The sequence below is a fragment of the Pristiophorus japonicus genome, chromosome 2, assembly GCF_044704955.1.
Source record: "Pristiophorus japonicus isolate sPriJap1 chromosome 2, sPriJap1.hap1, whole genome shotgun sequence".
NCBI classification, from domain to species: Eukaryota; Metazoa; Chordata; class Chondrichthyes; family Pristiophoridae; genus Pristiophorus; species Pristiophorus japonicus.
The window spans coordinates 275,093,346-275,107,141 of record NC_091978.1 but is presented as its reverse complement, the minus strand read 5'-3'; the positions used below and the strand labels follow the sequence as shown (position 1 = coordinate 275,107,141).

At 42.7% G+C, this 13,796-nt stretch overlaps 1 protein-coding gene across 5 annotated transcripts in view; it reads right to left on the bottom strand.

Annotated features, from left to right (window-relative positions):
* Window positions 1-13,796, bottom strand: part of LOC139246299 (protein transport protein Sec24B-like) — a 150,440-nt gene that overhangs the window by 115,522 nt on the left and 21,122 nt on the right. For all 5 annotated transcript variants that reach the window (XM_070871402.1, XM_070871401.1, XM_070871406.1 and 2 more), the window contains one exon: window positions 12,108-12,278. In XM_070871402.1, the coding sequence (XP_070727503.1) occupies window positions 12,108-12,278 (171 nt within the window). The remainder of the gene's footprint in view (window positions 1-12,107; window positions 12,279-13,796) is intronic.

Sequence of the window (13,796 nt, the reverse complement as noted above, 5' to 3'; positions counted from 1 at the left end):
CTGCTCCTGATGCCTTGTTGTTCTTGAGCTGACGGATGGCCTTTTCTACCTCGTGCATGGCTGGGGTTTTGCTGAGACGGTGACGGGTAGCATGCTGCGGGATGGAGTCGAGGACACTCATGTCAAAGGCAGAGTCTCGATTCAGGAGATCTTCAAAATGCTCCTTCCAGCGGGTCCTGACTGCCTCAGTGTCCTTGATGAGTGTCTCCCCGTTCTTGGCCAGCAGTGGGGTGGGGGCTTGGGTGCTTGGGCTGTAGGTGGACTTGACTGCGATGAAGAATCCTTGCACATCATGGCTGTCGGCCAGCTGCTGAATTTCCAGTGCTTTCTCCACCCACCATCTATTCTTTAGATTGCGGGTTTTTTGTTGGACCTTGGCCTTCAGCCGTTTGTAAAGTTGCTTTGCTGCTCCCGAGTTGGCTTATTGCTTTAAGTTCAGAAATGCCCTGCGCTTGCGGTTTATTAGCTCCTGGATCTCCTGGTCATTTTCATCAAACCAGTCCTGGTGTTTCCTGGTTGAGTGACCGAGCGTCTCGTCGTAAGCACTGGTTATGGTGGCCTGGAGGGCAGACCAAGCGCTGTGGTCACTCTACATCTTCGGGTCATCAAGGGTCGCCAGGTTGGCAGTTAGGCGCTGGTTGTATAGGGTTCTCTTAGCTGGGTCTTTGAGTGCACCGGCGTTGATTTTTTTGCAGCATTGCTTCTGTTGCCGTCGTCGCTTTAATGTTGATGACGGAATGGATTAGGCGGTGGTCCGTCCAGCGGTCGTCGGCTCCTGTCATGGCGTGGGTGATGCGCACGTCCTTGCAATCCCTTCCTCGAACGATGACATAGTCGAGCAGGTGCCAGTGTTTGGAGTGAGGGTGTTGCCACAATGCCTTGTACTTGTCCCTCTGGCGGAACAAGGTGTTGGTGATGACAAGGTCATGGTCTAGGCATTTTGTCAGGAGCAGGGTACTGTTGGAGTTCTTTTCCCTACCCCAATTCTGCCGATCACACCTCCCCAGAGGTCTGTATCCTTACCGACTCTCGCGTTGAAGTCGCCGAGGAGGATCATTAGGGACACGGGACAGGGATTGTTCGAGGCTGGTGTAGAATACCTCTTTGGCCTCATCTGTTGCGTCGAGTGTTGGGGCGTATGCATTGATAACTGTGGCACACTGGTTCCAGGATAGGTTGAGCCGGAGAGTCATGAGACCTTCACTAATCCTGCAGGGGGAGTCTCTGAGGCAGTCAACCAACTCGTTCTTGATGGAGAGTAGGGGTAATGGGAATGTACTCGAATTGGAAGGAAGTTGACTAGTGGTATTCCACAAGGATCTGTGCTGTGGACTCAACTATTCACTATATTTATTAATGACTTAGATAACACAAGAGAGTGTCATATATCCAATTGTGCCGATGGCAAAAAGATTGATGGCACAGTAGTAGTGTAGACGGGAACATAAAATTACAAGAGACATTGTTCAAGTGTGTGGACAAAACTGTAGCAGACGAATTTCAACACAGGCAAGTGTGAGGTCATTCATTTTGGAACAAAAAGGATAGATTCAAGTTTTTTCCTAAACTAGTAAAAAGCTTGGAACAGCAGAAGTCCAAAGAGATTTCGGGGTCCATGTACAGATCACTAAAGTGTAGTGGTCAGATACAAAAAATAATCATTAGGCTAATGGAATGTTAGCTTTTATATCTAGAGGGCTAGAATAGAAAGGGGAGGAAGTTTTGCTACAGCTGTACAAAGCCCTGATTAGACCACATCTGAAGTGTACAAGTCTGGGTGCCACCCCTTAGAAAGGTTTATTAGCCCTGGAAGGAGTGCAGCGCAGATTCACCAGAATGTTATCAGGGCTCCAAGGTTTAAATTATGAGAAGAGCTTACATAAACTAGGGTAAAAACAGAAAATGCTGCAAATCTCAGCAGGTCAGGCAGCAGCTGTAGAGAGAAACAGAGTTAGTGTTTTGGGTCTGTGATCCTTCGTCAGAACTGGAATAGTTCGAGATGTAACAGATTCTTAAGGAAGGGCAGAGGAGGAAACAACAAAAGGGAAGGTCTGTGATAGGGTAGAAGGCAGAAGAGATTTAACAGACAAAAGGAATAATGGGCAAAAATGAGATGGTAATAACGCAAGTTAAGAAACAAACAATGAGTCTAGATGCGGTGTGAATGGTGGAATCATCACCAGCTGCCATGGAAAAGAGGAAAAAAATGTGGGGGGGGGGGGGGGGTTTGTACAAAAAAAAAGGAAGAAAGGGAAAAGAAATATGGGCAGAGGTTAAGGTCTGAAATTATTGGAACTCGATGTTGAGTCCAGAAGGCTGTAAAGTGCCTAAATGAAAGATGAGGTGCTGTTCCTCGAACTAGCATTGAGCTTCGTTGGAACAGTGTAGGAGGCCGAGGATGAGGACAGAGAGGTCAGGGTGGAGTGGAGAATTAAAGTGACAGGCGATCGGAAGCTCAGGGTCACACTTACGGACTAAATGAAGGTGTTCTGCAAAGTGATCACCTAATCTGCATTTGGTCTCCCCAATGTAGAGGAGGCCACATAGTGAGCAGCGAATACAGTATACCAAATTGAAAGAAGTACAAGTAAATCGCTGTTTCATCTGGAAGGAGTTTTTGGGGCCCTGGACAGTAGGGAGGAGGTAAAAGGGCAGGTGTTGCATCTCCTGCGCTTGCACGGGAAGGTACCATGGGAAGGGGAAGGAGTGCAGGGGTGATTACGAGGGGGGGGGGACCAGGATGTCGCAGAGGGGACGGTCCCTTCGGAATGCTGAGGAGAGGGGAAGATGTGATTGGTGGTGGGATCACGCTGCAGGTGGCGCAAATGGCAGAAGATGATCCGTTGAATATGGAGGCTGGTGGGGTGAAAGGTGAGGATAAGGGGAATCCTGTTGTGGTTCTGGGAGGGAGGGGAAGGGGTGAGAGCAGAAGTGCAGGAAATAGAACAGTCACGGTCAAGGGCCATGTTAACCACGGTGGAAGGGAATCCTCGGTTGAGGAAAAGGAAGACATATCAGAGGCACCAGTGTGGAAGGTGGCGTTGTCAGAGCAGATGCAACGGAGACAGAGAAACTGGGAGAATGGAAACGAATCCTTACAGGATGCGGGGTGGGAGGAAGTGTAGTCCAGGTAGCTGTGGAAGTCAGTGGGCTTATAACGGATACTGGTCGAAAGCCTATCCCCAGAAACGGAGACAGAGAAGTCGAGGAAGGGAAGAGTCGGAGATGGACCACGTGAAGAATAAAGGAAGGGTGGAAATTGGATGCAAAGTGAATGAAATTTTCTAGCCCTTATTATAATGAAACTGTATTTCTCCAAACAGCTATTGTTTTCTTGTGACATACATCAAACTTAACTATATTTTGTAAATTGAATAAATTTGCTGTACAATCGAGCAAGTTCTGAAATATCTTCTTTAACTTTCGCAGATTCTGCAGCTTTAAGTTGCAAGATAAACAGCTGTATATAAATTACTTTAAATCAAGCAAACATTTCAATATTATTGTCAAAAAGGAAAAACCACCAGTTCCTTTATCGTACCCTTGAGATAAATGAGCAAGGGAATTCTGCCTGCCAGTCCTCTAAATACAAAAACGACTACAGGTACAGCGTCGAAAATCCGGAAGCCTCGTGACCGATGTCATTCCGGATTCTGTGTATTTTTGACGTCCCGAATTCGGAAACGTCCAAGCCAAGGTAGGTAGGGGAGGGGGAGGGGGGTTCAGCCCGAGTCAAAGGTCCGAGGCGGGGGCGAGGTTGGCGGCGGCCCGAAGCAGGGGAAAGGTTGGCAGCGGCCCGAGGTGGGGGAAAGGTCGGCGGTGGCCCGAGGCGGGGGAAAAGGTCGGCAGGAGAAAGGTCGCGGGGGCCCCGAAGCGGGAGAGAGGTTGGCGGCGGAGGGTCCGGATTCCGGACGACCCCGCCACAGATCATCCCGGTGTCTGGATTCCGGCACAGTGCGGATTCCGGAACTCCGGATTTTCGACACTAGAGAAGAGGATGATGACAGTGTAGCAGTAAAGGAGGAGCTGTAGTGATATTGGTTAGGATAAAAATAGATAAAGAGGAGGTACTTGAAAGTTTGTCAGGATGGGATGCACCAGGTTACTGAGGGGAAGTAAGGATGGAAATTGCAAAGTCTCTGGCCACAATCTGCCAATCCTCCTTTGATATGGGGGTGGTGCCAGAGGACTGGAAATGTTACACCCCTGTTCAAAAAAGGGAGAGGGATAAAACTGACAATTACTGGTCAGTCAGCCCAATGTTGGTGTTGGGGGAACTTTTAGAGACAATAATCTGGGTAAAAATTAACTGGCTTGTGGAAAATTATGGGCTAATAAATGAAAGTTAGCACAGATTTGTTAAAGTACCACATAACAGACATGTTAGCAAAATTCAGCCTGTGGGATTAAAGGGACCGTGACTGCATGGATACAAAATTGGCGAGTGACAGAAAGCAGAGAGTAGTGGTGAACGGGTGTTTTTCAGACTTGAGATGGGTATACAGTGTGTTTCTCAGGGGTTAGTTTTAGGAGCATTGCTTCTTTTAATATATATATATATATTAATGACCTGGGCTTGGCTATAGAGAGCATAATTTCAAAGTTAGCAGATGACACGAAACTCGGAAATGTAATAAATGAGGATAGTAACAGACTTCAGGAGAACATAGACAGACTGGTGAAATGGTCAGACACATGCCTAATGAAATTTAACGCAGAGAAGTGTGAAGTGCTACATTTTAGTAGGAAGAATGAGGAAAGGCAATAAAAACTAAATGGTACAATTTTAAAGGAAATATTGGAACAGAGAGACCTGGGAATGTAAGTACACAATTTTTTGAAGATGGCAAGACAGGTTGAGAAGGCTGTTATAAAAGAATATGCCATCCTTGGCTTTATTAATAGAGGAATAGGAGTACAAAAGCAAGGAAGTTATGCTCAACCTTTATAAAACACTGGTTAAACTTCAGCTGGAGTATTGTGTTCAATTTTGGGCACCTTTGAGAGGGTGCAGAAGAGATTTACGAGAATGGTATTATCGATGAGAGGCTTCCGTTATGTGGAGAGACTGGAATAGCTGGGGATGATATATGTTTAAAATCACTAAGGGTTTTGAGCAAATAAGGAGAAAATGCTTCCAGTGGCAGAAGGGTCAGCAAAAGAACTAGAGGCGACATGAGGACATTTTGCTTTTAAAGCTGTGAGTTATTGTGATCTGGAATGTACTACCTGAAAGGGTGGTGGAAGCAAGATTCAATAGTAACTTTCAAAAGGGAAGTGAACAAATATTTGAAGGGAAAAAAAAAGGCTGTGGGGAATGTGCAGGGGAGCAGGACTAATTGCATAGCTCTTTCAAAGAGCTGGCACTGGCTCGATGGGCTGAATGGACCCCTGTGCTGTATTATTCTATGATTCTATGTTTAAGATGTCAAATGAACGAGAACATTACTACTGTAATTAGAAATAAGACTATAGGATATTTAATCCATAAATTTTCAAATTTCCATATCATTGTATAAAAATGGTTATCTTATACTTGAACAGTAAAATCCTTTCAATGCCTAAAGATTCAAATTCAAATTCACAAGTACAATATAAACCAATAAATCTCATCATTCATGGGACCCAGTAAAGGGAATTATATACTCGCAAAATGTAAAATCTGAACAACTTGCATTCTTAGGACGCTCGTACTCAGAAAGCTTCACTGTACACTTCAGAGTGCTATAAAGGATGGAGAAAAAACATAAGGTGGGGGGCGGAGAGAGAAACAGAAAAGTGGTGGTTGGAGGGCAGTAGGAAGAATAGTCAAAAATAAATGTTTTTAGAAAGCAAGGAAGGAAGTGGCAAGGTGAAGAAGGAGCTACTGTAAGTAAGAGTGGCCACTGACCGTGAAATGCAGGGAGCTGTGAAGGAGGAGTAAATGGGAGTTGGAGAAGCAGAGGTTATGTGAGGACATGCAAGACTGAAACAGATTGCTAAGTTAAGATGAGCTGAGATTTGAAGGCGAGGAAATGAATATTGAAGTCAATCACTAGGACACGAGCCAGCTGAACGTGGCAATGATGGAGTAAAGGGATTGTGAGGACGAGGAGGCAGCCTGCAGCATTCTGAATGAGTTATGGAAGGTGGAGTCAGAGAAGCTATTACCAAAGTTGAGTCTTTTTGAGTTGATAAAGGCATAATGAAAAAATTAAGACAGATCTAGTAAAGCATAAATTAGAACAGGGCAGCATACATGAGCAGAAAATCAAAATGTAATTACAATACAACAGTTCCAGCAAGCAAGGTTTGGAATGTCCTCCAGCACTGCTATGATGTGCTGGTGATTCTGCAGTACTAAGGGCTCAGATTTATATTCATTTACACTGGTGACAGTAATCAAATTTTAAATGCCAGTTGCAACTCTCGTTAATTACTTCACTTTTTGTGCAGTAAAGTTGAAGCTCTTGTATGCAAGGAAAACACAATCTTCTCTTTCAAGTAAAAACAAGAAAAGAGCAACTCTCAATATACTAGTATTAAAGTTGGAAATTAACTTCCAGACTTAACTTTCCTGTAAACAGTAGAAAAGCCAAAAGCATACGACAAGTCAAAACAATTTGCAACTGCCAGCCTGACTACCTGAAACACTCTCACTTCCTTTATATTGGCAGCATACAGTTTAGCTTGCACTAATTGATATTGTGCTTCTCCATTAATAGTGGGGTGGGGGAAGAAAGAGAGGGAATTAATTTTTTGTAAAATTCCTCAAGCACAATCTGCAATTGTACTTGGTCAACAAAAACAATGTATCCATTTGACATACTTTATATTTGTGTGAAACCGAGAAGATTTTTTTTCAGTCCATTCCAGAAAATGGATAACTTTACATTTCCTTTAATTCCAATGAAGCAAAATATGGAATAATTAAAAAACATAAAATGTGCAGAGAAACCATGTTTAAAAGTCACATACAACTTAAAATACATTTGCATTCGTGATGCTGGATTTAAAGTTTAACTAAGTAATACATTACCAAATGAAGATTAATAAAACCGGAGAAGACTGGCCTCATTTGATTTTAGACATCATTGTGTTCAATCTAAAGCACAACTCAGATGCAATCCCTCGGGGCCTGTGCCCAAGAAACATCAAGAGATGGCTAACTACTATTCCCCAGCAATGAGGTCCCGGTGGAGATTTGCCTCTTCATTGCCCTGGTCAAATACATTTTAGAACAATTCCCAAAGCAGAGTTCATTCCCTTACTTTTTGATCAAAATATTTTTAAAACAGAAATGCTGACAATTACCAGTCAGTCCCTAAAAAGCATAGAGCTTGAAAAGAGAGCATCTGTTGAGTCTCTCTCTCACCAGGTCTGAGAAGCGGGAGTGACTACAGGTTGTTTATTAAGAACTATATTTTCCCAGCGATTAGAACAATGATGGAAATTCCCTGCAGAAATGAAATCACAATTCAGAAAAAAACTGAAGTGATGGATTTTGCAATCCATGGTTAAAAATCTGGTTAGTTTATTGAAATATAAATCAGAAATTACACCAATGTTATATGACAATGTTACTGAGCAATCCGCAACAGATAAAGAAAATACGTTTCCCTTCATCATTTCAAAACAAAAATAGCTTAGCTTTGGGATTTAGACATGAGTAAATACAGTATACAGATTATCAGTATAACCTAATTCAAATGAACGATGTAACTCGACCCTATTTAATATATAAACTATACACAGCTTAAGAGCTCATGCAGCAAATGCACTCTCACCAATGGTTTACAGTTCATCTCACTTGTTCCTTTTTGAAGTTAAAAAAAAATATCAGCTGTTCAGGTCCCAACACAGTACAAGTGGTGAAGCTCGGAATTACAAGATTATTAGGGCTGACTCAAAACCATCTCTCCAGGTGGGATCCTCTTCACCCCAGGGTGCCCCCCGTCCCTACTTTCTCCCCACAGAACACACCTACCTCTCTTCATCGCTCACACCTGCTTCCTGGTTTCATCTAAAAATATGAATTAATAAGCCATCACCTGGATGTGTTGGAAAATGATTCCGTCACTCCTCCCACTTTCCTTTCCCTGACGTGTTTAAAAAGCAATTGGCCAACCCAATACAAAATAAAAATATTTCCCTTAAAAACAAAGACAACAAATGTACAGTCTTGAAAGAGAAACACGGTATTATTCACTGAGCAGTGCAACGGGAAGGATATGCGATGAGACAATATATTTAAAGAAAATGATATAACCCCTCCCAACTGTTGGCCTGGATTTGATGTGTTGAACTGTGTGCTTGTGCTCTTGAAACAGAATGTTCTACTTTCACTAAAAGGAAAGTTGCTTAAAAAAATACTGAGAGAGAATGGGAACTGTTTACAAGGTGAAAAATTGAACTGATAACATGTTCTATTATTTCATATTAGATTTTTTTTAAAGCCCAAACGTAACAAAAAATATATTTTATTTTTAAAAAGTAATTTGTCATTTGAGAATAACAGAACTGTTTAGGTACTGCCTAATGAAGCAATATTGTGAAGCAATTCTGAAATTGGATGGGAAGGGTAACTACTATAATTGCCCAATAATGAATCCTGAACAGTCAAGAATAATCAAAAGTTGAAACAAAAATGCCCAATCAAAAATCAATAAATTAGAAAGAAAATGCATCTGAAAGGTTCGGGATAGAGAAAAAGTCAAGAAGCAATGCATTAAGCATTCATTTTTGCTAACTTCTCTAATTTTCAACAATTCCTACCCAATAATGTCACTGAAAAAGTATCCAAATATATCTAGAGTTTTATATAATTTGAAAATCTAATTATTTCAGAATGTAATACATCATTTTATATTCTATTTGCTGTTGTTAAAAAACAGGCTCTCTGCTAAAGTCATCGCCAGCTATGTCCAGTAATCTCAGAACTCATTTGTTAAATCTCAGCATGCAGGCAGCAGAGTTTTGGATGCGCTGAGTTTATAGAGGGTGGAGGCTAGGAAGCCAGCCTGGATGAGGATTGGAATAGTCAAGACAGGAGGTGACAAATGCATGGCTGAGGGTTTCAACAGAAGATGGGCATAGGCAGGCAACATTACGGACGTGAACATAAGCAGTCTTTGTACCGGAGAGGACGTGACAGTCGGAATCTTAGCTCAGGGTCAAACAGAATTCTGAAGTCTGGTTCAGCTTGTGACAATGACCAGGGAGGGGGATGGAACTGTACAATGATGGAAAGGTACAGAGTTTGTGGTTGGGGCCAAAGATGATGGTTTCAGTCTTCTCACTGTTTAAATGGAGGAAATTGTGGTTCATCAGGACTGGATGTCGGACCAGCAGGCCAACAACACAGGGGCTGTGAATGGGTTGAATGTGGATGGGTGGGGAGAGGTGGTGAAGAAGTAGGGCTGGGTGTCATCAGTTTATGTGTGGAAACTGACTAAAGTCTTTGATTATGTTGCCGAAAGGCAGCATGTAATTGACGAAGAGGAATGGGCTAAGGATAAACCCTTGGGGGACTTGAGGTACTGGTGCAGGGGCAGGAAAAGAAGCCATTGTTGAAGATGCTCTAGCTAAAATTAGATAGTTAAGAGTTAAACCACTCAGCTTGACAATGGAGGAGAACACTGAAGGCGGATGGTGTAACTCACCATGTCAAAGGCTGCAGAGAGGGCAGGAAGGACGACAAGAAATAGTGCAATGTGGCCACAGTCACAGAGTATGTTATATTTGTGACTTTGATTGGGGCTGTTTCAGTGCTGTGGCAGGGTATGAAAGTTGATTTGAGAGATTCAAACATGGAGTTGCAGGATGATGGGCACAGATTTTGGAATGCAACAACACATTCAAGGACTTTTGAAGAAAAAAGGAGGTTGGAGCTGGGGTGGTGCTTTACATGGACATAGGGTTGAGAGTAGTTTTTTTTCCCCAGAGGGTGATAAGTTTTGAAACGAAGGGAAACAGTGCTTGAAGAACCATTTACAACATCAGCTAGCATGGGGGCCAGGAAGGAAAGTTGGGTGGGTCAGCAGTTTGGTGAGAATGGGGTCAAAGGAGCAGAAGGTGGGCCTCAATGACAAGATAAGCTCGAAGAGGGCATGAGGGGAGATAGGAGAGGACAACAAAAGTGTATGTGTGTGGGGGGTGGGGAGGAATGAGATAGAGACAACTGAACAGATGGTCTCAATCTTGATGATAAAGGTGTCCATGAACTACTTACACTTGTTAGAACTGAGGATGCAGGGAGCAGGAGAGAGAGGTCCAAAGAGAGGTTATCTTTGTTTTCCAGGATGGTCCTCGAGTAGTGAGCAGATCTGACAAAGTAGAGTACAGTCTGATGGTGCTTAATGTAGTCCAGTTGCGCGTCAGATATGCTTAAGTCTGGCCCTGAAGATGGGGGCCATACCAGGGTGGGAAGGTATAAGGAATTTACTGGGGAAGGACATCAACGGTGGGGGTGAGGGGTGGTTGAGCATATTAAAAGCTGCAGATATATCATGACAAATGGAAGAGTTTGGGTGCATTTGTTAAATACATTCTGGAGAACAAAGATAATCCGGAGGTTATCTTTGCGTTCCAGGATGATCCTTAAGTAGTGAGCAAGGTCTGATAGTGCTCGATGCAATCCAATTGTGGTGAATGGAGGAATTTGAAGTGCAGTTGTAAGTATTTGGTGAAGTTTACTCCAGGGGAGATGTAGGTAGTGATGGATACAAGGAATGGATGGAAGTTGCCTTGGTGTGATTGAGTCAAAGGGAGTAGAGAGGCTCCATAAGATGGCTTTGGCGAGGGAGTGGTCATGAATATGGATAGGAGAGTTTATATGGAGGGTGACGTTAAGGCAGGGGAGGAGGGCAATGGAATCAGAGGAGAAAGGGTAAGGGGAGCCGAGATAAAGATTGAAATCACCCAGGGTGAGGAATTAAGAGTGCAGGTGATGATGGAGGAAAGGTGCAGACTCTCTCTTGGCTGGACAATATGATCTTGCTGAAAATTGCTTGCAGTATCAACATTTTCCAACATAAGGCCCAGTTCCAGAATGGAAAGTGGGACATTTAAGGCAAAGGGAGAAAAGCTAAATTTAGTATCTAAAGATTAGGCAAGTAAGAAAAAAGTGTCAAGTAACAGTTAAAATAGGAAGCATAGAAAAGAGAGAGAACAGGAAAGAAATGATTAAGGTGAAAGTCAGAGCAAAAATAAAAATATGAAAATGTTTCGCATTCAAAGTGTATATTAGTATCGTTTTAAGATTCAAACAAAACTACTCCTGAATCTCAAAAGCATCATTACTGTATTTTCCAATTCTTCAGTATCGTGAACTAAATATATTTTGAATTAAACTATATTTCCTGGAGCTGCTAGCATGCTTAAGGATTAAGACCAATAAAAGACTGCTGTCAAAAAACAAATGAATGAGACAATTTGGTGATTCTTGACTGCAGCAACAGGTCCTAGTCCCATCAGTGACAAATAAATATCTCTTCAGTAGAACACATGGAGCCGACAAGTACTGCAACAATCTCTGAAAGAAGGAGCAATAAACCCTTCATTTCACTCATTTGTCCCATTAGGCTTTATTCTTTCATTTTTGAAAACAGGCAAATCTCAGGAATGTACAGGATCCTGAACAATTCCAGGTTTACTATCTTCAAAAAACTGAATAGCTACTTAACCAGCGGGCAAGAATTCAAACAGATAAATGGGTAAATTACATAGCACTAGTCGGTGGTACTTTGCAATTATATCAATTCTGCAGTACCTGTTCCTCACAAGCATATTTTTAAGATCACTGAAGCTAAGGTTCCTGTTGCCCTTTCTCTCTGGCTTCTCTGCTATGGAGGTTGATGACCCAATCTACTTTGTACTTTGTGATCCCTGCCCAGGTGGAATGTGAAAGTGCCTGAAGTTATATCTGCTCGCTCCATCGAGTCAGAGTCTTCTTTGCCTGCCTATTGATGACCTTAAATAAACTAATTCTGGTAAATTAGTCATTTTAATTATGAGTTTTAAGAATCGCATAAGTTGATCAACTTTAATGTATTTGTGGGGTGAAAGTGCTGGTGGTGGGGGGGGGTTTGAAAAGAGGTAAATAAAAGCCACAATGCTGGAACATTTACCTTCCTGAGCCTCTGAAGCAGGTGCTGGTGATGCAGAGGCCGAGACAGGTTGATGAGCTGAAGGTGGTGGCCGTCTTGCATGGGGTGCCCCAACAGCTGGAAGTGTTGCTACATTTGGTCTGTCAGGTAGGTAACTTTGGTTGACATGATGGGGCATCAAAAGGGGTGGAACTAAATGCAGAACAGAGTTAGATTACAAACAATTTGTGTGACCTGACATTAGATACAAGGTAATAAATTGTCTAATACAATGCTGCAAAAAAATATAAAATTCTTGCAGGCCACCATCAGGCACAGGAACAAGAAAGCAGTGGCCTCGATTTCCAATATGGCAGAGCAGCTCATCTCTTTGCACTCCCGACTCGAGGGGACAGGCTCATTTAAATAGTAATGGTGGGCTCGCGGCAGCGGGGGAGCAGTAAGAAATTGCTGAGGCCTTGCCGCAGCATAGCATGACCAGCAGTGCCGGGTATTTTTTTAATGTAATTTAAGCCAATCACATTGCTCAGTGCAAATAATTCCCTCTTAATTACAGTGAAATACGAACATACTTAAAATAGGAAAATGACAAACAGCAAAAGACCAGATGATCCATCGAATCAGTCACAGTCATACTGCAGTTAAGCATCATGATCATCCCCACACCGCCGTGCCCCCTCCCCCCTCCTCCACACACACATACAATGCTCCAACTCATCAGCAGTCACGTGATCTCCTGGGATAGGCAAAAAAAAACAATTAAAAAAATCTAAGCCAATTCAGGGGGAAAAAAGAATTCTGGGAAATTCAGAAGGCGATGAAAATTAGTCTAGGAGACCACAGGGTCCATGAGGAATATCATCCAACATCCCACCTAACTTTTATATGCAGCAAGATCAGCCTCAGCCAGGAACTCGGCCAACTCCCTTTTGAACATTTGCAGTGAGCACGAGCTGGCAACTTGCTCCTGAGGTCGCTGACCCTTTGCGAAAAGAAAATCCTGCTGACACCCAACCTAGTTCTATATTTATGTAACTGATGCATGTGTCCACTGGATCTCCCAACCAATCTAATTCAAATAGTCTAGCCACATGGACAGTATAGTCCTTTCATTATTTTAAACTGCAGCACTTCTGCGAATACCATGTTAACTTTTGGGGTGATTTGTTAATCGCAGAAGTTATGGAAATAATAGATTTAGAAAAAAATAACATCTCCAATCTTTCATACTTTGTTTTCAAACACTTTCATCTCGTATCGACAATAAATCCTGTTGCCTGACCGCATTGCAACTGCTTCTCAGACATCTGACCCCCAGAGACGGCTAGTGTAGGAGCAGAAGATAAAACCAATAAAGAAGGGTACAAAAGAAAAGTACTACGGATGCTGAAAATCTGAAATAAAAACAGAAATACTCAGTTCTGATGAAAGGTCATCGACCTGAAAGGTTAACTCTGTTTCTCGCTCCACAGATGCTGCCTGACCTACTGAGTATTTCCAGCATTTTGTGTTTTTATTAAATAAAGGAGTGTGTCAGTCAGGGAGCAATAGCGCTTGCCACTTGATGGAGGGTGGATGTCATTCCTGGTCAGGTCATCAGGCAGAAAGATACCAGGTTGGGCTGGCTGGGGCAGGGGGACTGGATGTGGCAGATCAGGGCAGAGAGCCATACTTTAAAAAAAGAAAGAGCTAAAAATTAAAGTAGAACAT